Raw genomic sequence first — 22,785 nt, 5'->3', positions numbered from 1 at the left:
TTCAACAAACTGCCAAAATATAATGTTAAACCAAAAACTGACTCAAGGTGAAGTGGAAAGTGTTCTATCAAACTCGTGGAACGCCTCCCAAGGTTCATTCGCTGATAAAGAAAGTAATTGCGGATTCGCACATGTACTTTTAAATTCAAATTAATAACTGATCTTGATAACTTCAATGACAGCTATAATATCCCTTCAGCTGCATTGGTTAAAAAACAAAACGTAGTAAATCCAAGTATTACGTATTTGTTTTTAATATTAATCCACTATATTTTTAAGTTATTTTAAATACTTGTGGAAGTCTATGTCAGGAATAAATTTTAAATCCAAATACTAGGTGTGTACTAAATTTAAATATTTTTAAAATAAAAATTAACATATAAGCTATTTAGGAATAGATTTAAATATCTTAAATTTTAAATTGTTTTTGCAATACTTTGCACTTTAATTTTAATATTAAATTAGTTGCTTTGTATTTTAATTATTTATCATGTGCATTGCATTTAATAGTAAGATAATTTGTTTATTAATTCTTTTTTATCTATTCCATTTTTTAATAAGTATAAGAAAAATGTTCTCTTTTTTAAATAATGTGTATTTTTTTATTGCTTTTCACTTAACATCTAGGGCTTTACAAGTTACAAAGTCAATATGACCGAAAGAACAAAACAAGTGGAAGAACTAAGGACTTAGCAGCTAGTTTATGAATATGGCTAAAACGATGCATACTAAGCTTATAAGATCGGTTGTTTTTTAGTGGGTTTTAACTAAGAACTAAATGATTTTGGCAGTTGCTGCTTAGGAGGACTTCTAATAGTTCCCCTACAGATCCAATTGGAACTGTTCCTGATCCTCGATCTTCAGAGACTTGGTCTTCTTCACCAGTTCCGTGGGCACGGGCACACATTTGCGGAAGGGAGTGCGAGGCGTGCCCCTCAGCAGACAACTGGGAACATTGGACGGAGGAGTTTGGCTCAACGGGGAGCCACGGAGATTCTTCATGAAAGCCCTCTCGTAGATCAGTTTAGTGCCTAAAATTATACAAAATTGGAAAAAAGCTTGATTAGTCAGGGTGTCTGTGTTGCATCAGCAAGAGTATTCAAAGTTTCCCCCTGATAAGACAGCTGCGTAAACATTTCTTTCGAGCGATAGTGAGTCACAAACACCGAGCACATGTGCTCTCGATTGTCATCAAAAGCTGACTGATTCAGTAAGATGACCAGGTTTCATCAGCCAAGAAAAGGTGAGTGAGGATTTAAAAATAAATATGCATAAAGGTTTGTTTAAAGTTTACACAAAGAAGCAAAAAACCTTCATAATTTGAATATCTTCTTTTTTCTCAGTAATTAGATTATTGGCATAACTAGTTATGAATTTAGGTAATTTATTTTATGGTGGAGCATTAATGGTTTGATATTTGTTTTGTTTTTAATCACATTGAGATCATTGAAAATTCTTATGAAAAATGAAATTTGATGTTTAATTGTTCAGACATTATTCAATTTCAGAGTTGTAATTATAAATTATATTGTTAGACTTGTAAAATAAAATTACATTTTTATGGTGCCTTAAATAGGTTTTGCTTAAAGGTATTTGAAACTGTATTAAACAGATTAAATAGTACTTTAAATAGACTGTTAAGTCCTTTTAAATTGAATTATTATATAACATGTTGTTTAATTTGTAAGACAAGATGTTGTTTTATATATATACTTGTAAATATGTATTAAACTTGAGCTTGTACAAATTTCATTGACAAATGCTTTTAAATATAAATAAAATTCAATGGAGTTTTTAAATCTTTAAATTCTGTTGAAAGGATGTTGAACAATCAATTTAAAATAAATAAAATTTAGTTAATTAATTTGATTCTTTAACAATCTCTGACCCTGATAAACCGATTTTGCCATTAATTTTGTGAATAACGATGGGTAATCCCTGTATTTACTATCCATAAACTTACCGCCAGGAGTGGTGGAGTAGAGGGTTCCTCCGGGAGTCGAGGAGTAGACCTCCGGCATGTGGATCGGATCCGAGATGACAATCTTTCTGGTGATCACGGGCAGGGCCTGGGTGATGGCTTGACGGGCAGTCGGTGATGCAGACATCTTTATTGATTGGTATTGATATTGGTATTGGTTTTGGAAACTTTCCGCTGGTTTTGTAAGCACACTCGATATGGCTGCGACAATTTGATTGTTTACACAAACTGCGTTGTTTGTATTTGCTTAATCAGCTATAAAGAGCTCTGAACCTAGGTGGCTACTAGACGTTGACCGTTGGCTGTTCGCTAAGCGATTGCTGGCGGTTTTACGAAAACGGGCTCTATTTATACCCCCCATGCTCTCTCTTGCTCAGCTAAGCTCTCTCTCTCTCTCCCACTCTCTTTCTCTCAATTACTCGCCTGATTATAATGCTTGGGTCGGCTGATGTTTTTGTTTTTATCTGGGGTGTATTTTCTGCGTAGTTTATGACAAACCGGGTTGTTCTTTTTGTTATTGCTTTATTCTAATAACCATGCACTGAAAAAAAATGGATTCCTAAATGTGTACGACTATTTTAATAATCACTTTACATGTCATAATTAAATAAAATATAAATCCATTAATTTAAGTGCAATGCATATTAAAATGCATGATTTAATATTCAAATAGATGAACTAAAGTGGAAATAATTAGATTACAATTTTAAGTATGTATTTTAAATGCATAATATTTAAATTAAGTTGAGGCATATATAAAATTAAATACAATTACAGATAGGAAAATCTATCCCGAAAATATATTTATTATTTCCATATTTTAAATAGCAGAAAACCATATAAGTTTTTTTTTTTAAATTTATTTATTAACATATTTTAAATAACTAAAAACCATAGAACCCTGAAAATCAAGTCAAAAATCAATATTAGAACACTGAAATCAAAGCAAAAATCCATGACAAAATCCATGAAACTATATAAATCACAGTGACAAAAATATTTAAATCGAGTATAATATTTAAAACGTATTTTTTATAACAGTGTACCTATTGTTTTTATTTTTGTTGCACGGGGAGACCGCTGCACAACCCAGACATTTCCAGAGATAAAGGGTATATTTCAAAAGGGGACTGTCTTGAGGGGCTTCTCGCCTTGGGCTCTTGTTTATCTTTAGCCATTTGTTATTGTTTAATGCACGGCAATATTATTGGTAAACAAGTTAGCCAGCAAATACTGAACGGCAATCGCATTCTTTTCTCAAAAACGTCTATTATCGATCTTGCCAGGGAAATGGGATGACTCAGGTGCAAGTCAGATGTTATCAATGGCTCTCTGTTTAAGTTGTTTCAAAGAATTTCGGGAAGTACTGTCTGCTCTCCATGGCTTTTTTAATTTGCACTCGTTTTCACGAAATAAAATTAATTAGCATAACGACACGTAGCCGGCAAACGTTGACGTAGGCTCCCAGTGTATTTCTATGCATGTTCGTACTCAGAGAGCATATCAATAAAAAAAAGTGCGATATTCTACAGGAGGTTTTTCGGCTGGAAGATACTTAGTATTGATATTTGTTAAAGGCGGAAACTATTTATTTCGAACTGTGGTAAAACTATAAACAGGAAGAGATAAAAAGCTTACGTAACTTGGTAATGATGTGAGCTTGTTAAGCGCAAAATTTAAAAATGTTAATAAGGGAAAAATGTGCTTCGTAGGGAAAAACAGTTTTTAAAATTTAAAAAAATAGCGAAATAAGTTGCAGACACAAAGTAAAACGTAGTTAAGTTATATAAAAAAAAGAGGCACAATTAAGAAGTTAAGACCACTAACCAATTTGTCTAGTTCTGATCTTTTTAATGGACCAACTGTTTTCTAATGTCAGATTTTATAAGTTAACCCTTCAAAGAAACCCACATACCAAAATTAAGACTTGAACCCCCATTAGTTCCCGAGTTCTTTGAGGTGGGAAATGTAATTTTCGGCAAAATTAATATACCCCACTGATCGCTGCAATGACAGGGTATTTTTAAGAAGCGGCACGAGCGGTTTTCGCCATGCGGGGGCGATGTTGACGATTTTTAATCGTTGGACGCATGTAAGTAGTGCTAAAGGAACTTTTGCTTGCGTCGACGCCCACGAATCGACGTAATTCGGATTTTGGCCACTGGCCATGTGAATGTGGGGTTAACGTAAGGTTGCCACGTGTGTTGATCTATAATGATCACGATGGGGGACAAGAGGTGGCGCCCACCTACAAATCAAGGTCAGCTCTTAAGCGTGCTAATATTTATGGTTTAACATGGGGGAAAATTCTGTAGACCTTGAATGAGTTTTTTTTTTGGGTATAGGAAATTCCACAACATTTTTAAGGAAAGCATGACCCACATCCATCAATTACATATAAGACAATGGGGGTGGGAGTTTAGCTGACCCCCACAAAAAAGCAAACGGTAAACAAGGGAGCTAGAACCTAGAAAACACCGAGCATAATGCCGTGTCATCTTGCACGTACACCACAGCATAAAAACCGCCCTACGTGCTGCGAGATATGTATGTATGTTTATTATATTATAGTTTCGGGTGAGAGACCCACCTTATCAACCCTCAAAGAACCAGTTCGGATTTCACTTTCGGTTTCATTGAAGATATATTACCTGCGCAGAGAGAGAAACATATAGACGCCACGAAAGAGATGGCAGGATGTTTTCCAATTGCGTTGCAGCCAAGTGAAAATGCGTCTTGAGAAATTCTAAGCGCCGGGGGGTGTTTTTCTATACTATTTAATTCGCCAAGGGGACAGGTATGTAGTATGTATTGGCATAGTAAAATTCGACAGAAATCTGTATTTTTTTCGGGGAGGCTGATGAAATTGCACCACAAGTTTGCGTGGGTCATTACCACTCGGGGGATCTATTTCTAAACGAGTCTGAGATAGTTGTGAATGAGCTAGACGAAATCAACTTGTTTTTATTTTTCGGTGCGAGCGAATATCACGAAAAAACGTAAACAAATGAAAATGTCATTAAAGAGAGGAGGAATAACGATATTTTGATGCTCTATAAATTTCAAAATGTCTTTTTTTTAAGGAGCATCTGAAAAATATATACCTACTTATGAATGAAGTGATGTACTTACTTTGAAATCAAAAATCTTAGGTTTCAAATTTTGAATTATTTTAAATAGAATTGGAATTTTAAATTATTTTACATTTTAAAAAATCTTCAAATTTTTAAACACCGGATAAATTAAAAAAAAATATAAAAATCTATTAATTTATTATTTTGAAACATTTAAATGTTAATTAAATGAGTTAATACACAAACCAATAAAAACCAATTAATTTAAAACTTCAAAGATAGTAAAAATAACTTAAATCATCAAATTTACAAAAGTTTAGTATTTATATTTAGTATTAGAAAGAGTATAAGTTAATGTCATAGCGGTCTTAATTTTCTAGCCTTCTTTGATACTTAAGATGGAAATCAAACTAATGGTATTCGGCAGTAAATATTTTTCCAAGAAAACATCACAAAAAAAAAACAATTATTTAAGTTTGAAAAACGTAAACAAGATATTATCGGGTAAATATTTTACTAAAATTTTTTTAAGAATTAGCTTAATCCCACCCAATTCGCTAAATGCCTTAAAAAAGGGCATCTTTAGACGCAAATCAGATGAACATCGATCACATCGCGCATCTCTGTTGACGTCGATGACCCACATTCTGTGTGTTTCGAATGAGAAGCGTCGTCGTCGTCGCGTTGGCCAAAAAAATCAAATCATTTGACATTGTTTATGCACAAAATATGAAAAACGCAGAGGAAAAAAAATTGAGAGGAAATAACCAAAATAACAATACGTTGTTTATAAATTAGCATGTGCTTTTGTCCCAGAAGATAATGAACTGCATAGATAAGGATAAAGCCAACCCAGATCGAGACTGCTTGACGCTAAGTCAATGCCTGCTGTCATTGGCATTCAGATTCAGATTCAGGGATCTTCGATCTTCGTCCTCTGTTGCGACAATCGCGTAATTTGCGTCTTAAATTACATCAGCAAAACTGCATTTGGGGGTTTTTCGGACCTGAAAGAGGGGTGACATCTTCCGCAGTCTATCCGGTGTCTACCTCTACCTCTTCACGACTCCTCTTATGCTTTTGCAAAATTTTGTAGAAAGTTCAACAGCCCCTCTGATAAGGTTTTTGCGACAGTCGAAAATGCTAATCAAAAGAATAGGAATACTACTGGCATTTTAAATGCTCTCTTTTTTTAATTCAAAGAAATTCTTAAGGTGCTTTCCGAAATATTTGCGTTGGTTTGGTTGACTGTTTAAATTATATTACATAATTTTTAATAATTAAACAAATAAAAATATAACAAAAGTAAGAAGAAAAGAAGAAAAAAGAAAAATATAACTTCTCTAATTTACCTGAGCTATATAATAACTTTATTATTTAAAACAATTTATTGTCAATAATAATCTTCGTTTAGAATTTCTAAGCAAAGCTCTCAAGGCAATCTTAATACTTGAAGTTAGTGTATGTACAGCAAATAAAGAGCAGAATTTGTGGCTTTCGATCAGACAGAATCTGCGCTCCGATTGCGATCTTTCCGTCCAGATCTTTCACTTTCCGCTGCCGTATATCAATAATGCATGGGGCAAGAATTAATGGAAAAATGGAATTTACTTGGTGAACGTTTTTTTTTTTTGTTGCTAAAATGGAACCTTCACAACGATCAATGAACTAAAATAAAATAAAAACCCGTGACGTTCGAGGAGGTCCCCGAACTGAAGCGATCAACATGTGGCTGTAGTTTACTCAAATGGGTGTGGTTCGCTCGACAGATGACTACTGCAAATCGTAGAACTTATCCAGCATGGTATTGTTCACGAATCCGAATTGCCAGCGCTGTCGCGGATTGTTCTGATCGCAGAAATTGGTGACCACCTTGGCATTGCCATCCTCCACGAATCCCTCCATGCAGATGTTGCTGTTCTTGAAGTGAACCAACCACTGATTACTGCGATCGTAGTACCAAAACTGATTGCCACCCTGACTGTGACAACTCCACATCCAAACAGTGGCATTTGGCGGCTGACTCTGCACATCCAGACACACCGAATCGTAGTCCCTCATCTTCAGATCGCGATGGACGCCCAGATCCCAAAACTGATTGGGTTGCGGATGCGTTTTGTTATCCGCACAACTGAACATTCCCACCGGCTTTTCGATGCCCAAGCCCATACTATCCAGGCAGTAGATCGGATTGGCCACGTTTTGAATGACACCAGAGGCATAGGTTGGTGGCTCCACCGGCGGGAATTTTTCCAGGAAATCCGGTGCCACCTCTGTCATGAACCAGTGGAAACTCTTGCACTTCAACCGCTGCCTGATTCCGTGCTGGCGGGTCAGATTTCCCGCATCCACTTTCGCGTAGATCGGATCACGGGAGTACACATACTGCTTGTACTCATCCATCCACACCTCCGCCACGCGTTTGTGGTTCTAAAAAAGAAATGTTTTAAATATTTTTAAATTAATACAAATTATTATTTAAAATATTAATATATATTTTAGTGTATTTGAGCTTAAAAACAATTCCCACAACATCTACTTAGTAACTTAAATAATCTAATATCAACCAACATTCATTCTACATTTAAAATATTTAATTTGGTTGTTTTCAGAATAGATTTTACACAATAATTCAAAATTGGAAAGTTAAATCACACAATTTTTTACTTAAATATTATACATTATAATTTTGTAAGTAATCTGATTGTTTTTTAAATTGATGGAGCACAACTTGTTTTTGTACCCCCACAATTTTTTTTTAAATCAATTTTTATAATTAAAATTTGTAAATCAAGTCAGGTTATACCGACCTTGGCTACAAAGTTGTCGCCTCTGGGGTTGCTTCTCGGTTTCATGGGTCCTCGGAAGATGTGGGCCACCCTGGAGCAGGGAACGTCCAGCAGCATGCCGCCGCACATCCAGATCTTGAAGCTCAGCTCGTACTGTTCGCCGCCCCAGATGTCCAGCTCATCATCGTAGCCACCCAGATCCCAGAAGAAGTCCGAGTTGATGGCAAACAGACCGCCCATCATCACGGGACTGCGAAAGGGTAACGAAGGGTCCACGGAGTCCTCAGGCAAAACAGGCAGTTGTTTGTACAGCATTTTCCAATCAAAACCCCCACGAGCCCCCCTCTGATATCCACCCGAATAGGAAAAATCCGTATGCGAAATAACATCCACAATGGGGCAAGTCGAGATCTTGGAATTGATGGCAATGGGTTCGATCAGAGGAGGAAGCTAATGGAAAGAATTTTGGATAAAAAAATTTTATAAAATATTAATTTTTTAATTAAAAGTTTTTTATATTATAATATGCTATTTTCAGATAGTTTGATAATGATGAAAATTGTATTAATTATTGGTTGCGAAAATATGAACTGAGTAAAATAAATAATTATTTTGAAAATAACCTTTAAACTTTTCTAATTAAATATGTTATAAAAGTACTTTTGACAATTAATATGATAAAAATTATATTATGTGAAACTGTAGATAAACATTCTAAATGGCGAAGCTTTATTTTGTAAGAAACACAATCCGTCTATAAAAACTCTTACCCAATTGTAGTTAACTTCGATGTGGGAGTCAAAGAAGACCATAACTTCCCCGATTGCCACTTTTGCTCCTGCAATCCTCGCTGCAATCAGACCTTTTCTCTCCGGATTTCTTACTATAGTCACCAGATGTGGAAAGTGCTGAGCTACATGTTCATCCAATGGTTCTTTCAAGGCTTGCCACTCACTGCCATCGTCCACGAGGACAATTTGCTTGAGTAACTCCGGTGGAGTGCGATTTATCACACTATAGATGGATCGCAGCAAGACACTGAAATGCTCATTGAAGAATATGAAAATCACACTGACATTGGGTAACTTTGCCAGGTATTTTCGGGTTCGGCAGCTATAAACATAAAGTAAAAGGTTTTCAAAAATTAAATTAAAAATGACCTACATTTCCTCTAAATTTTCAAAATGAAATTGAATTAGATTGTGTAGATAGATTGATATACTCACGCCTCAAGTCTGACATCCGGCACAGATCGGTTGATGGAAATGCGATCCGAAACGAGGCCATTAAAGCCATTCCTATGGGACATCTCCGCCTCCAGCTCCTTTTCACTGAGGTCATCTATGAATGCTGGCATTCCGTTTTCACCAAAACCAGTTCTTTTCTTATCCGCCTCCATGGCGGCATAATCGTGCCAGTCCTTGCGTTCGCCTTCCGGTTCCGGCAGCCGGAAACCCACAATCTTCTCACCTTGTGGCACATCTCTTACAGAGTTGCGATCCTGATATGGAGGTCGTGGAGCCTTTCGAGGTGGCTGTATATTGGCTGCCCTAAAAACTGGAGTCACGGGATCTCCATTTCCATCGAGTTTTTCCTCTAAGTCCGCATTCCGTTTCATTCGCCGCTCGACTATCAAAGTGGTGAGCAGGGAAACACTGGCGATGGCCACCACTAGCAGGACTATTTTGCGTATTAGACGCTTCACATATCTCCTCTTCATGGCCATTTGGACGTCTTGCCGGTGGAAGTCCAAAGCACTGACTGCTGGCATAATAATGCAGTAGTGACACCTGGCAAAAAAAACTAGACAGCCATTAGTGTAATTGGTAGTATCGCATCTCGAGTGCGGGAAATTCGTTGATAAGGCGACGTAGTGAGTTCCATTTTTGGAACTTTAACCATGGTTAGATGACACGCTTCTCCACTATCAATCAGTGGCAGACAGACGACTTTGGCTGCACGAGATGACGTGTCAGACGAAGATTCGGAACTCACCTGAACAAAAGTTGGTCCAAAAGAACAATAATAAACTGAACCTCACCGCATGCGAATTCAAATTAGTGGAGCGCGCGTCACGGTGGCGACACCTGTTTGGCTATAGCCGGAACTAAAGGCAGTTATTTGAAAAGGGTTGATACACTTTTTAAAATATTTTCTAAATAAATTTATAAATTTATAAAGTAATTAATAAAAGAATACAAAATATAGTTGTATTTATTTTTATTTTAAAACTACGTTTGCTTATAAATTTGAAAGGAAAGAATTTGTTGAGAAATGCATATTATTATTTTGATGAAATATTTTTTTTAAATTAAGTAAATTATTAACTAACTATATTTTTTTCTAGGCTCCCTGGTATTCCAATTGCGGATCATAGGCATCGAATTCTCCGAACTTCCACTGCTGCTTGGTATCGTTTTTGTGGCAAACGTTATTGGAGAGCACTTTGCCCACTTGATGACCATTCGGCAAATTGGCTTCTAAGCACCAAATCCACATCTGACCCTGTTGAATTAAACGTTGTCGGCGGTTATAGAGCCAGTACTGATTTCCTCCATTTTCATGGCAGTGAAAGAGCCAAACTGATTTTGTCTTAAATCCCTGCGTTTGCAAACAACCGCCACCGTTTAGCAGCCGAATTTCACGTTCATTTGTTAGATGCCAATTCTGAAATTTACCGAGTTGCGTTCCATTTCCGTTGCAGCGTGAAAGAACCACGGGTTTTTTGTGGCTTCCATTCAGGGAGTCCACACAGAATCCGGGGTAGGCCACACTTTCAATGGATCCCGAGATCATCCCCGGTGGCTCTAGAGTTGGAAATACTTTCAGGAAATCCGGTGCCACTGAGTGCATGTACCAGTCAAAGGACTTGCACTTCAACGACTTTCTAAGTGACTGCCTTTGGGTAAGCAATCCGGCCTGTGTCTTCTCATAAAGGTCTTGGCTTCTGTCGTAAACGTAAGTCTTGTACTCATCCATCCACACTTCAGCCACGCGTTTGTAGTTCTATTGAGCAAATGTTAATGCTGTTTAATAATTTTAGGTAATTGAGTTTTTTGATAACCTCTTTTGCCCTTTCGACTTCTAAGTATTTTCCTAAAATTTTGTAGTGCTGAAAACAGCGTATACACATTTTTCGGAATGCTACTTGTTGAGTTTATAGTTCTATGGAAAATATTTAAATAAATTATTTTAACATATAATTTCTTTATATATATATTTATATTTATTTTATGTAAACTTTGCGCTTTGGAACACTAAATGTTTTTCCTTGCCTTTTTTGGAAGCTTTCTAGGTATAGTTGCGTATACATAATTTTCAGAAAGCCACTTATTTAGTAATTGGTACTAAAAGTTATTTTGTAGAAAATTAAATGATAATAAAATGATTCTTTATCTTTTAAAGAAAACTTTCTAGGCATCATTGCGTATACGCAATTTTTGCAATGCCAATTATTGTGTATACGCAATTTTCAGACTTAAATATTTTAAAATCGTTTTAATTTCAAAATGTATATATATCAACGTTCAAAATTAAATAAAATTCCTCAACTTAGAAGGGTATTATTTACTCACCCTGGCCACGAAATTGTAATTCCTTGGGCTCTGTTTCGATCGCATTGGTCCTCTGTTTATGTGGCCCACTCGGGAGCAGGGAACATAAAGCATCATGCCGCCACACATCCAGACCTTAAAGCTTAGCTCAAACTGATCCCCGCCCCAGATGTCCAGCTCCTCATCGTATCCTCCCAGTTGCCAAAAGTAATTCCTGTCGATGGCCAAAGCGCCCACAATCAACGGTGTTCGATATGGCGAGGATCCAAATCCTTTATCCTCGGGAAAAACTGATAGTTTCTGAATCTGAAGTAACCAATTAAAGCCCGAACGGGAGAACGAATTATACTTGGTGTAAGCAAATGTTTTGTGAGAGATTATATCCAAAATGGAACCAGTGACAATATTCCTATTAATGGCTATGGGTTCCAGCAGGGGAGGAAGCTGAAAAATTGGATTGAAAAGTTATTAGTAGTTAAAAGAAGTAAAATATAAATAAATTTAACTTAAGTAAGTAAAATAAATACAAATTTGTTTAATCTTGAAGTAACAACAGCAAAAGGATTTTAACTCTTTTGTTGACTTAAATCTTCTCTATAGTAAAATATAGTCAAAGGTCTTACCCAATTTATGTTGACTTCGATGTGGGAATCTAGGAAAATCAAAACTTGGCAGCTGGCTATTTTGGCTGCCTCTAGCCGCGCTTTAATCAGGCCACGTCGCTCTGTAAATCTCAGTATTTGGATTATTTTGGGAAAGCTCAACGCCACAAGGTCTTCGAGCTTGTGTCCCAAATCCGATAGATAACTGGCATCATCCACAAGGACAATTTGCTTGAGTAACTCCGAGGGAGAGCGATTTATGATGCTCGATATGGAGCGTAAAATCACACTGAGATGCTCATTGTGAAAAGCCATAATAACAGTCACATTGGGCAAGTTATTTAGATATTTGCGATGCCAGCAACTGAGATTGTATTTGAGTTTTAAAGTTTATAAATGTATATCGATAAAAACTTACCTTAAAGGTCTGATATCTTGCAAGGATCTATTTAGTGAAATGTGATCGGAGAGCTTGGCATTTAAGCCATGCATTTGGTAGAGTATATCCTTTTCGTCAATGTTTGGTATTTCCGCTGCCATACCCTGCTCACCCAAGCCAATTCTAATTTTATCCTCTTTAATGGCCAAATGATCGTGCCAATCCCTTAAAGCTGTTTGTTTTGGTAAGCGGAAGTTTCCATTGCGTTTGATTTTCAAAATATCCAATTCATTTTGGGATAAAGTTACTTTTCGTAGGGAAAACTCAATTTTTTGTTGGTTTTCCCTATTTGAGAGTTGTTCTTTGGGAATTCCCTCTTTTTGTATCAGTTTGCTTACCGCATGGAATCTGTGGGCAACCAGGTAGGCCAAAATGGACGTTGAAATCAAAGAAGCCACCAGAATGGCAACCAGAAGGCGCACAATTAATCTTAAATCCCAGTTCATAGCGATTGTGTTTTTTTAGCTATCAATTGTAAATAAAGTGATTTTACGATAGGAGTTGATTCTTTCTAAGCCTCCTTAAACAATTTTAAATATAAATATTTGAGTAAAAGTTTATGTGATTTTATAAATTTCCTCTGACTCCTATTTCCGGGTCGAGTCCCTGCTGATCCTGGATAGAAGCTTAGCTATTTAGTTTTATTAAGCTAGGAGTTGTGAATATACTTATTTTTGCTGTTCAGTTATTTTAATTATATCTTATGGCCTTTTCTAATTGTGATTGATTTCAGCTTGCCTAAATAAACAAGTTTTACATTTTAATTCTACAATAAAAGTTTATTCCAAATTCCAACTAAAATACAACCAGTTTCCGGCTTGAGTCCCAGCTGATCCTGGAATGAAACTTAGCTAATCATTTCAACATATTTTTGGTATTTTCAAACGATCAAGCGAGGGCACACTGGCACCCGCTGATATCGATTATTTTCACACTGCTATCGAAAAGCCAATCGGCGAGCAAAGCAAACGCATGGAATAGTTAGATTTGTTTTAATTTTAATTTTACGCAAAACTGACTAAAGCCAAGCGCTAACCGCAATGGATCTCAACGACGCAGTGGTCACCTGTGCAGTGAACATGCAGTGGACGAATTCCGTGGGAATTACGGGTAGAAAACTGGCCTACAAGACGGCGACTTTGCGTTTGGTGCGAAATGATTTGCGCGAATTGTTTGTGGAGGTGACGCCGGAAAAACTAAAGCCACTCAAGTTTAAACTCAAAGATCTCATGGTGCACAAGAAATTCATGTCGGAGGGCAAGGCCACGTTCAATTTCAAGGCGGAAAACTGCACCCTCTACTTGTCCAATGCGCCACCGGGCACTCTGATGTTCTTCCTGCGCACGATTTTCATTAAAATGAATGGAAATGCGGAAGGATGTCAGCCGGATGATGCCTCGCTGCAAAAGAAACTCCGGGAGCATCTGATGTCCGGTAAGCCCAGCAGCTTTGAAGACGTCTCTCCCGTGACAACGGCCGAAATGATTTTGGCGCGCAAAAAGGCGGGTTTGCTGTCCAAGGGTTCGGTGACCACTCCATCGCCTCAGGCGGCCAAAAAACGACGTTTCGAGGAGCTCAAGGAGGAGCGGGGCGAGGGGCGGAGTGGCCTGCCAGCAGCCAAGAAACTCTATCAATCGGTCACAGACGAATCCCTGCGACTGAGCGAGGAGCAAATGGAGGTCCTGCGTGCCTGCACCTCCGGCAAAAATGTATTCTTCACTGGTTCCGCCGGCACGGGAAAGAGTTTCCTCCTTCGAAGGATCATCTCCGCCCTGCCACCGGATGGCACAGTGGCTACGGCTTCTACGGGCGTGGCAGCTTGTCTTATTGGTGGCACCACTTTGCATGCCTTTGCGGGCATAGGCGGTGGAGACGCCACCATGCAGAGGTCTCTGGAACTGGCTTCACGACCCGTCAGCGCCCAAAACTGGCGCAAGTGCAAGCGACTGATCATCGATGAGATCTCCATGGTGGACGGGCAGTTCTTTGAGGTACTTTGGTTTTACATTATTTGAAAATCCAGTAAGCAAAACTAAAGAATTTATAGATATCATGACTAAATTGATTCGCTTAATAAGCTAGCAAAAGAATCTCTTTCAAGAATGGTGCAGAAAAAAAGTTATCCGATGTTTAATTTTTGTTTCCCTAAGAAATAATAATACCTAAAAAACAATCATTAAATTGGAATATATTTGTTTAATAAAATTCTAAACTCTTATATATTTGATTTAATTTTTGTAATTCCTATTTCTATCTTTTCACAGAAAATCGAAGCCGTGGCTCGTCACATTCGTCGCAACGATCGCCCCTTTGGCGGCATCCAGCTTATTTTGTGCGGCGATTTCCTGCAACTTCCGCCGGTTATTAAGTCTGATTTCGGGGCAGCGCCCAGTGCCACGCCCCAGCAGCGATTCTGCTTCCAGTCCAGCGCGTGGGAGACATGCATCCAGTGTGTTTACGAGCTGAAGCAAGTGCATCGTCAGTCGGATCCGGAGTTTGTGAAGATTCTAAACCACCTTCGAATTGGTCATGTAAATGATTCAATAACTAGTCGACTGGCGGCAACATCAAAGCAGAAAATCGAGGGCAATGGCATACTGGCCACACAATTGTGCTCCCACACGAACGATGCCAATTCCATAAACGAGTCGAAGTTGGAAAATCTCGAGGGAGACAAGGTGTTGTTCAAGGCCGATGATTCGGATGCCGGCATGACCAAGACTTTGGACCAACAGATTCAGGCTCCCTCACAACTTTACCTAAAAGTCAATGCCCAAGTGATGCTGCTCAAGAATATAAACATATCCAATGGTCTGGTGAACGGAGCTCGCGGCGTGGTTGTTAGAATGGACAAGGATCTGCCGGTGGTGAGGTTCAAAAACAATCAGGAGTATATTTGCAAGCACGAGAAGTGGATCATTAAAACGGCCACGGGCGCACTCATCACACGTCGCCAGGTGCCATTGAAGTTGGCCTGGGCATTTTCCATACACAAAAGCCAAGGCTTAACTCTCGACTGCGTGGAGATGTCGCTGTCCAAAGTTTTTGAGGCTGGGCAGGCTTATGTGGCCTTATCGCGAGCCAAATCCCTGCAATCCATTCGCATCCTCGACTTCGATGCCAAGCAAGTGTGGGCCAATCCGCAGGTGCTGCAATTCTACAAGGGATTCCGACGCAAGCTAATGGACACCACCATGATTCCCCTGGGTCCCAAAAACAAGGACAAGAAGCCAGGAGACGCTAAAACCGGAAACAGCGCTCTGGCCAAGCTGAAAAAGAGTCTCATGAACAAGCCGCTCGTCTCCATTAGCTAAGCACGTAAATTAGGTTAGCTATACCTATAGTTGAATTATAGTATAAACGAAAGCCCCAAGAGAACTTCACAACTAACTTATATTGGTAAACTAATTTCATTAGGAAAAGTGCATTTTTTTTCTTTTTTTAAAGAATTGTAAACCATTTATTTCATTTTTTAAAGAAACAAAAAATTATATTCTTGGTAACTGATGCTTTTTTAAATGAAATGTTACGATTTAAAAGTTAATTAAAAGTGAAGTTCGTGTAGTGCTTCAAACCAAACTGAATTATGAATTTTAGAGTGCTTACTAATTTACCTACTTTATAAACCTAACCGACTGTTTCTCTTTTGAGGATTGTCTCAAATAGTTTTTAAGTTAACTTTAACTTTGTCGAAATGGTAAACTATAAAAAATCTTAGATAATTAAAAACTAAATTAATTTATAAGGGTTTATATAACCAAAATGTTCATTTTTTAAATGACTACTTTTAGCTGAAGAATGACTTTGAAATTAATAAAAATACTTAGACATCTGAATTAAATGAAAAATAAAAACCTAAAACATTTAAAACCCATAGCGTATAGTGTGGTGTTTGTGTTAATCATTCTTTATAATCTAAATGATGCGGTTTAATCCAAAATTGTCTGCCGAAATGACTCGTGTGCTTTACAAAATCGGTCTTTCTAGTGATTATACTTTTACTTTTGTAGTAACGATGAGCTTTTATTTTTTAATCTACAAATTTTCAAAATATGAGGATTTTTCAGTCTCAATTACATTAAAAATTGGCAATTTTCTAGTAACAAAAGCAAAATTTAATTCTGAATTGACTTTGGAAGATTTGGAATTCATTAATTTTTAGGAATTGTAATTAACACCAGGCACTACAATTAAAACTATTTTAAAATGAAACAGAAGCTCAGAAACTTTTTAATTGGAATTTGAAAATTTCTACAATGGCCTCGAGTGCCTCATTTTTGTTTTTGCTGGTAATGATAATGCTGAATTTCCACAAAAATTTCCGAAAATACATTTGGCGAATTGACCCGCAGTTCCAAACTTTGCTGAAATCTGTTATAATGATGATAAGGCCAAAAACAAGTCTTGAATAAAAATTATTTTGAAATAAGTTTAACAAATTTACCATTTAAAACATTATTATTCTTATCTCTTGTATGCTTTGTCTATATAAATATAAGCCAAAACATTCAGCCAATTTAAAGATATTTCGCTTTAGACTGGGTAAGTAGCAGACGAAACTATAAAAGCCCTTTTCTCAAAACCTTTTCTCAGTTACAATTAATTTTAAAAGATGGTTTTTAGGGTTTACCATTTCAGGGCGCGTATATTTAGTTATAACGGATAATGAAACTAGAAAACAACATCAGCTCAGATTGGCTCGTGTCGTTGGGCACTCGGGGATCGGAGTTTAGTGGGCGGCCTCCTCCTTCATGCCACTGCCCACGGGTCCGTGACGACGCTCCCAAATCAGACGATGCTTCTGCTTCATGTATGCGGTCTTGGCATTGGCATAGCCACCCAAATCGCCATCTGAAACAGAAGGGTATCAATTAGTAGGTGGCCATTTGATGGTTAAGGATTCTCGGTGGTCAATATTTTTCAAAATATATTTTTTAATATTTTAAAAATATAAGACCTTTGAAAATATTTTCTTTAAGTTTGTTTGATGTTTGTTATTGAGACTATTCAAAAAAAATGCTTAACATTCGGTTCTAGACACCCAGATGTCCTTAAATATAAGCCTCTTTTTTGGTAATATTGTGCCCAAAAAACATCTATTGCTCTCCAGATTTTATACTCACACTTGATGAACCAATTTTCGGTGGCCTTCTCGTATTGTTCCAGCAGCGGCTTGCACTTGACGATGTGGTCGGGAGCCTCGTAGAGGGTGCAGTCCTCGAAGCGCTGGCGCAGAATGTTCACGATCTCGTTGTCCACCATGCGATCCCGACGGAACTGCTGATCGGCCTCGAAGCGGCAGACGGCATCGTCCGTGTAGCACTGATCGATGGTCGGCACTCGGCGGAAACGCTGGTGGTACCAGTTCTGCTTCTCCTGGTTCGGCTCCACAATGCTCTCTGTGGGGAGGACATAAGTGAGTTTATAGTTTACCCAGAAAATCTTATTAAGAATTCCTAAAGAAAATATATAATTAATAAGTTTAACTAGAGAACTACTCAAATAAATCATATAAAGACGTTTTTAAAACGACAAACCAACTAAACTCGCTCTTCTGTTAATAATAATAACCGAATCGATATGAAATTTGGTATGTGGCATTTTTGAAACAAAAAACATTACTCCATTTTGGATATAATAACTTAGGGACTTAGATTTAACAACAATATGCTTAATTGAATGCAAATATGTCAGGAAATAACCCGGTATTTTCTATAACATTTATAATATAACGTCTCAGTTTTAAACAGTTTGAGGAAGATTATTTATAATTCTTTGGTTGTACCGAAACTTCTTCAAAACACAAACCTTATTTTGGTAAAAACAAAAAGTTATTTTAGTATTACCATTTCAATGGAGTGTAAACAAAAACAAATGCCCTAGGTGTTGAGGTTATGTCATTATGTAATTGCCTGGAGTTTTTCCACTTTTTCCAGTTCCTGACCATAGGAAACTCATCTGAACTGAGTCTGGATACTCTAAGGATCATATTGTATCCAATCCCCAAGGATTACGTACCACGGAACCAAGTAATGGGTCCATCGATGACATTGAGCACCGATTCGGCGAAGCTGGCCATTGGACTGCGCGGCTCCGGCATTTTTTGGCTTTCGTCTCCCCTAGAACAAGCGTAAGCTATATTAGTTTATAGATCCATTGGTTTCGGACTTTGTTTGACAGGAAATTCTTAAAAAAAAAACCTTAATTACTTAAAAGTCTTAATGCAAAATTCGGAAGTAGGACCGCAGCTTGGTTAGGCAAAAAATCTACTGGGTTGCCCCAAATCAGCTGTTTAACTGCCCTCAGGAAAACGGTCACACTGCTGGCCACACTGATGTGGCTTATCTGCACTACCACACTGCGGTCACACTTGCTACGCTCAGCTCGTTGCTCGGGTAATTTTTTTTAAGTTGTTAAATTTAGTTATTATTTACACTGTACACTGTACAGTACATAACCATTTACAATGACTTGAGTTATCTCAAACATAAACCCATATTTTTTTTTTTTTTTTGCACGTGAAACATAGTGTTAAGGATCATACACAGCATCGACCAAGTGAAAAAAGGCTGGCCTGTGAATCCTGTGAAATTGTCCATTTAATGAAAAAACCAATGGATTAAGGTTCAATTTTGTGTAACTACGGCGTGGTGAGCAGAGGAATTGCAGGTAATTCGGCGGATTAAACAGGTAGCTGGCAGCTTGACCAGCGGAGTCTCACATTTTGGTTTGTGGTTGGTAAACAAAAAAAAAACACAAGACACCGGCGTTTCGTACAGTACCGGCCATAGAAATATAGCCACCATGTTGGCCCAGACGGTCTACCTGAAGGTGACACGCCTCTCGCTGCGCTCCGCCTCCAATCTGTCCAAGCGCCGCGTGGATGAGCTGAACTCGGGCATTGGCGAGCTCCGGCAGCTGCTCTCCTGCGTGGTCTGCTGCCAGCTCCTGGTGGATCCCTACTCCCCCAAGGGCAAGCGATGCCAGCACAATGTGTGCCGGCTGTGCCTGCGCGGCAAGAAGCATCTCTTTCCCAACTGCTCCCAGTGTGAGGGGTGCTCCGACTTCAAGACTTACGAGGAGAACCGCCTGATGGGCATCCAGTTGCTGTGCTACAAGACGCTGTGCGTCCATCTGCTGCAATCCTCGTTGTTCGGCCAGTTGGCTGGCTTGCGGCCCCAGGTGGGCAGGGAGTTGGTGCCGCGCATCAAGCTGCCGCCCATGACCACCCAGGAGTTCATACGCGAGGGCTCTAATATCTCAGACACTGGGGACACCTTCCTGCCGCAGCCGGATTTGCCTTTCCTCAAGGATCTGCCCACATCCCTGCCCGCGGAGACGCCTCCGACGACGGCAGCCACCACTCCGGAGCTGCCCTACGATCAGCATCTCAACATCAGCGATATCGAGGCTGAGGCGGCGGCCACCGCTGAACAGGGTCACTTCTCGCCACTTCCTCTGCTGCCCACGGGATCTCGGATGGGTTTGCTCACCCATGGCGGCCAGATGGTCATCGCCACGGAGTCTGGCCTCATAGAGCACGCCTGGACGGATCAGGTGGACCTCTCCGCCGCCGTCTCTGTGGCCAGTTTCCCCAGCAACAGCACCAACTTTGCCGTCTCCTATGTTATGCCCACGGCAGCATCCACTCCGTTTGAATCGCAGGAGCTGCAAATCGGTCAGGTGGTGCAAATGGCAGACTCCACGCAACTGGAAGTGCTGGAGACCATTGAAACCTCCGGCCAGTTGGCTGTTGAAGAGCCCCATCAATTGGCTGTTGAGGAATCTGTTGAAATCTCAGCTCAATTGGAAGAGCTGTCTGTGGAGGAGCCTCTGGCTGCTATAAGAGATCAAGAAGAGAGCAGGGAATTGGAGGTTCCCGCGGAAATCGTAGAGCAAGAAGAGGAGTTGGCCCTGCCAATTGCCCAGTCACCTTTGCTAGCTGATTTAGAAGAGCCCCAAGCAGAGGTAGTTTCCTCCCACAAAAGGAAACTATCCCAACTGCAGGCAGAAGAACATGTCGAGCAGGAGGTGATTGATAAGGATTTGGAAGAGCTACAAGCAGTAGCTGAAGAGGCAGCCGAAGAGCACTTGCAACCCCCCAATGTGGAGCTGCAGGAGGAGGAAGAGCCACCACTCACACGAAAGAGAACCCGCAGTCTGAAGGCCTCGCAAGCGGCCAAACTGGAGCCTGTCAAGTTGCAGAGCGGCAAGAGTTCCTTCCGCAAGATTCGCGGCAAGGAAAAGGAGGAGAAGGCCAAGCCAACGAAGCCCAAGTGCCGCTGTGGAATCTCTGGTTCGGCCAATACCCTGACCACCTGTCGCAACTCCCGCTGTCAGTGCTATAACTCTGGCAATAGTTGCGCTGGCTGCAATTGTGTGAGCTGCAAGAATCCCCACAAAGAGGACTTTGTGGAGAGTGACAACGAAGAAGAACTGAGCCCAGAGCCAGTGGTGCTGGAGCAAACAGAGGAACCAGCAGAGGCGGCCAAGCAGGAGGAGGAGAACAGTGGGGAGGCTGTGCAGCCAGAAAGTTCAGGCGATGGCATCAGTTTAGTGCCATTGAGCAATCTGCAGCAGTCACAGCATCCCTTGGTTCTGGTGCAGAACGAGAATGGCGAATACCAGGGTAAGCTGTTGCATAGCAGATTTGAATCCTCTCTAATTGTCTATTTTTTTATAGGTTTTAATATCTTCCAGGGCAACAAGCCCGTTGATCCGGCCACAGTTGGTTTCATGCGCGTCCAGTTGCAGAACAACGATGGCAACGGTTCCATACCGCAGTACGCCTATGTGATGCCACCTCCTGCGCTTCCCGCAGAGCCACCACTTCCACCGCCATCCCTGTCGCCACCACCGCCGCCGCCGGCTCCCGAAAGGAAAGTGATCGAGTCGTCGCCAACCAAGAAATTCAGGACCACCAGTAGAACACGACGCGGCAGGGCCAACTTCTCGGCCCTCGACACGGTGGACGAGCTTGTCAGTGGCGGATCGAGGAGCAACTCTGCCGCCGGCGACAGATTGTCAGCCACTGACAATGCCCACTCACTGTTCGAGGAGATCATGTCCGGCTCGGATGACTTGTAAGCAAGGCAACGACTCACCCATAGATGTTGTTTTATCCTTACATTGCTTATATAATTTTTTTTTTTTTTTTTTTGTGTTTATGTGATGTATTTTGTGATGCCCAGAAATGTTTCTTCAAATAGAATATGTCTGGGCATCATCCTCACTGATCTTCTTATTTCATTAAGATATTTAGTTCCTCTCTAATCAACGCCACAACAAACACTCAAATCAACTCCCAAATATCTTTTAGGAGCATTCTACATCCTGAGGATTTCCCAGACTTTTTTAATCATCCAGCAAATGTTTCCAAAACTCAATTTTTTTGAATATGTATTAAGCAACCAATTAGTCGTCTAGTATTAAGCAATGTGTGTATGTTTACATATAAATATGTAAACCAATTCTGCAGCTGCCGCAGGAAAAATGATATATATTTATGATTTAAGAGCAAAGCAATAGTCATAACTAAAGGAAATTTAGTTCGTTTAACGAACAGCGAATTATAAAATATCTTTTGTATGCTTTGCTCAAAATGCGGTTGCTGTGAGCCAAAAACAAAAAAACAAACAAACTCAATTTTTTTTCCTAAACTAAGACAATTTTTTGAATAGGCTAAGACATTTTTTTGGGCATGAATTTTTTTGAGCACGAGAACTTAGTTTTAAGAAACAATAATACAAACTAAGCCATATATAGCCGTTAATATATATGCGAATATATAAATACAACAACTATTAAAAAAAGTCAAATAAATATGAGCATTGCAGTTATGAAATATTTTGATTTATTTATTTAGATTACTCAAAAAGGTTATTCTTAACATAAGCTGTTAAATAATCTGAAAAGTGCGAGTGTAAAATTTAAAAATACTTAACAAAGACAAATAAATATGAGCATTGTAATTATGAAATGGGTTGTTACTGAAAAAGTTATTCTTAACACCAGCTGTAAAAAATCTTCGTTCATAGTTTAAGAAACGCGAGTTCTTTAGTTCTTGGTCTTTTGAGTTCTAGAGATACAAAATATTTGAAAATGGAAAATATGCTAAGACATTGAAAATTCCTTAAAAGGTTATTCTCAACATAAACGTTGAAATAATCTACGATTAAATATATACATAAATGCATAAAATAAAAAAAGTCTAAGAAATAAAAGTTTTGCAAATTCTAAAATTATTTATCGATTTTAAAGGTATGGATGGAATGGTTCCTTTAAACTGTTTATAATCTTTAATATTATTTTGAGGAACGCGAGTTCTTGAGTCCTTCAACTTTTGA

The 22,785-nt window shown here is 39.1% G+C and overlaps 6 protein-coding genes across 7 annotated transcripts; 2 read left to right on the top strand and 4 right to left on the bottom strand.

Moving 5' to 3' along the window:
* Positions 1-577: 577 nt before the first annotated feature.
* LOC108134771 (eukaryotic translation initiation factor 4E-binding protein) lies at positions 578-2,316 on the bottom strand. Its single transcript, XM_017255218.2, has 2 exons — positions 1,964-2,316; positions 578-1,031 (listed from the first exon to the last, which is right to left on the bottom strand). The coding sequence occupies exons 1-2, from the start codon at positions 2,106-2,108 to the stop codon at positions 823-825; spliced, it is 354 nt and encodes a 117-aa protein (XP_017110707.1). The 5' UTR covers positions 2,109-2,316; the 3' UTR covers positions 578-822.
* Positions 2,317-6,424: 4,108 nt separating this feature from the next.
* LOC108134763 (N-acetylgalactosaminyltransferase 4) lies at positions 6,425-9,647 on the bottom strand. The gene is made up of 4 exons (XM_017255208.2): positions 9,071-9,647; positions 8,615-8,957; positions 7,866-8,294; positions 6,425-7,485 (listed from the first exon to the last, which is right to left on the bottom strand). Exons 1-4 carry the CDS (start codon positions 9,613-9,615, stop codon positions 6,829-6,831), a joined length of 1,974 nt encoding a protein of 657 aa, XP_017110697.1. The 5' UTR covers positions 9,616-9,647; the 3' UTR covers positions 6,425-6,828.
* A 460-nt stretch (positions 9,648-10,107) lies between these two features.
* Positions 10,108-12,944, bottom strand: LOC108134697 (putative polypeptide N-acetylgalactosaminyltransferase 10). The gene is made up of 4 exons (XM_017255094.2): positions 12,419-12,944; positions 12,022-12,364; positions 11,420-11,842; positions 10,108-10,850 (listed from the first exon to the last, which is right to left on the bottom strand). The coding sequence occupies exons 1-4, from the start codon at positions 12,883-12,885 to the stop codon at positions 10,188-10,190; spliced, it is 1,896 nt and encodes a 631-aa protein (XP_017110583.1). The 5' UTR covers positions 12,886-12,944; the 3' UTR covers positions 10,108-10,187.
* Positions 12,945-13,386: 442 nt separating this feature from the next.
* LOC108134752 (ATP-dependent DNA helicase PIF1) lies at positions 13,387-16,313 on the top strand. The gene is made up of 2 exons (XM_017255194.1): positions 13,387-14,430; positions 14,704-16,313. The coding sequence occupies exons 1-2, from the start codon at positions 13,480-13,482 to the stop codon at positions 15,751-15,753; spliced, it is 2,001 nt and encodes a 666-aa protein (XP_017110683.1). The 5' UTR covers positions 13,387-13,479; the 3' UTR covers positions 15,754-16,313.
* Positions 16,314-17,055: 742 nt separating this feature from the next.
* LOC108134754 (NADH dehydrogenase [ubiquinone] 1 beta subcomplex subunit 10) lies at positions 17,056-18,728 on the bottom strand. 2 transcript variants are annotated; one of them, XM_017255196.1, is made up of 4 exons: positions 18,649-18,728; positions 18,458-18,558; positions 17,563-17,838; positions 17,056-17,290 (listed from the first exon to the last, which is right to left on the bottom strand). In XM_017255196.1, the coding sequence occupies exons 2-4, from the start codon at positions 18,537-18,539 to the stop codon at positions 17,169-17,171; spliced, it is 480 nt and encodes a 159-aa protein (XP_017110685.1). In that variant the 5' UTR covers positions 18,540-18,558; positions 18,649-18,728; the 3' UTR covers positions 17,056-17,168. The 2 variants fall into 2 exon arrangements, with proteins under 2 accessions (XP_017110685.1, XP_017110684.1); XM_017255195.1 differs by having other exon boundaries at positions 18,458-18,574; positions 18,649-18,718.
* Positions 18,729-18,780: 52 nt separating this feature from the next.
* On the top strand, positions 18,781-22,410 carry LOC108134728 (E3 ubiquitin-protein ligase msl-2). The gene is made up of 3 exons (XM_017255134.2): positions 18,781-18,834; positions 18,969-21,068; positions 21,123-22,410. Exons 2-3 carry the CDS (start codon positions 19,244-19,246, stop codon positions 21,524-21,526), a joined length of 2,229 nt encoding a protein of 742 aa, XP_017110623.1. The 5' UTR covers positions 18,781-18,834; positions 18,969-19,243; the 3' UTR covers positions 21,527-22,410.
* Positions 22,411-22,785: the final 375 nt, after the last annotated feature.

Source organism: Drosophila elegans, unplaced genomic scaffold (assembly GCF_018152505.1).
Source record: "Drosophila elegans isolate 14027-0461.03 unplaced genomic scaffold, ASM1815250v1 contig_814, whole genome shotgun sequence".
Taxonomy (NCBI): Eukaryota; Metazoa; Arthropoda; class Insecta; order Diptera; family Drosophilidae; genus Drosophila; species Drosophila elegans.
Note: the sequence above shows the minus strand (reverse complement) of the source record. Positions and strands in the feature narration are given on the sequence as shown.

What these genes read in the sequence shown, in the direction of transcription:
- LOC108134754 (XM_017255196.1), bottom strand. Translation starts at nt 18,539, where the DNA reads ATGCCGGAGCCGCGCAGTCCAATGGCCAGCTTCGCCGAATCGGTGCTC. An exon ending in ACCCATTACTTGGTTCCGTG is followed by an intron (nt 17,839 to 18,457) that starts GTACGTAATCCT and finishes TCCTCCCCACAG; the next exon opens with AGAGCATTGTGGAGCCGAAC. An exon ending in CGAAAATTGGTTCATCAAGT is followed by an intron (nt 17,291 to 17,562) that starts GTGAGTATAAAA and finishes CTTCTGTTTCAG; the next exon opens with ATGGCGATTTGGGTGGCTAT.
- LOC108134771 (XM_017255218.2), bottom strand. Translation starts at nt 2,108, where the DNA reads ATGTCTGCATCACCGACTGCCCGTCAAGCCATCACCCAGGCCCTGCCC. An exon ending in CTACTCCACCACTCCTGGCG is followed by an intron (nt 1,032 to 1,963) that starts GTAAGTTTATGG and finishes GTATAATTTTAG; the next exon opens with GCACTAAACTGATCTACGAG.
- LOC108134752 (XM_017255194.1), top strand. Translation starts at nt 13,480, where the DNA reads ATGGATCTCAACGACGCAGTGGTCACCTGTGCAGTGAACATGCAGTGG. An exon ending in TGGACGGGCAGTTCTTTGAG is followed by an intron (nt 14,431 to 14,703) that starts GTACTTTGGTTT and finishes ATCTTTTCACAG; the next exon opens with AAAATCGAAGCCGTGGCTCG.
- LOC108134697 (XM_017255094.2), bottom strand. Translation starts at nt 12,885, where the DNA reads ATGAACTGGGATTTAAGATTAATTGTGCGCCTTCTGGTTGCCATTCTG. An exon ending in CAAGATATCAGACCTTTAAG is followed by an intron (nt 12,365 to 12,418) that starts GTAAGTTTTTAT and finishes ATACAATCTCAG; the next exon opens with TTGCTGGCATCGCAAATATC. An exon ending in ATTACAATTTCGTGGCCAGG is followed by an intron (nt 10,851 to 11,419) that starts GTGAGTAAATAA and finishes TTTGCTCAATAG; the next exon opens with AACTACAAACGCGTGGCTGA.
- LOC108134763 (XM_017255208.2), bottom strand. Translation starts at nt 9,615, where the DNA reads ATGCCAGCAGTCAGTGCTTTGGACTTCCACCGGCAAGACGTCCAAATG. An exon ending in CCGGATGTCAGACTTGAGGC is followed by an intron (nt 8,958 to 9,070) that starts GTGAGTATATCA and finishes TTATGTTTATAG; the next exon opens with CTGCCGAACCCGAAAATACC. An exon ending in TCGAAGTTAACTACAATTGG is followed by an intron (nt 8,295 to 8,614) that starts GTAAGAGTTTTT and finishes TCTTTCCATTAG; the next exon opens with CTTCCTCCTCTGATCGAACC.
- LOC108134728 (XM_017255134.2), top strand. Translation starts at nt 19,244, where the DNA reads ATGTTGGCCCAGACGGTCTACCTGAAGGTGACACGCCTCTCGCTGCGC. An exon ending in CGAGAATGGCGAATACCAGG is followed by an intron (nt 21,069 to 21,122) that starts GTAAGCTGTTGC and finishes ATTTTTTTATAG; the next exon opens with GTTTTAATATCTTCCAGGGC.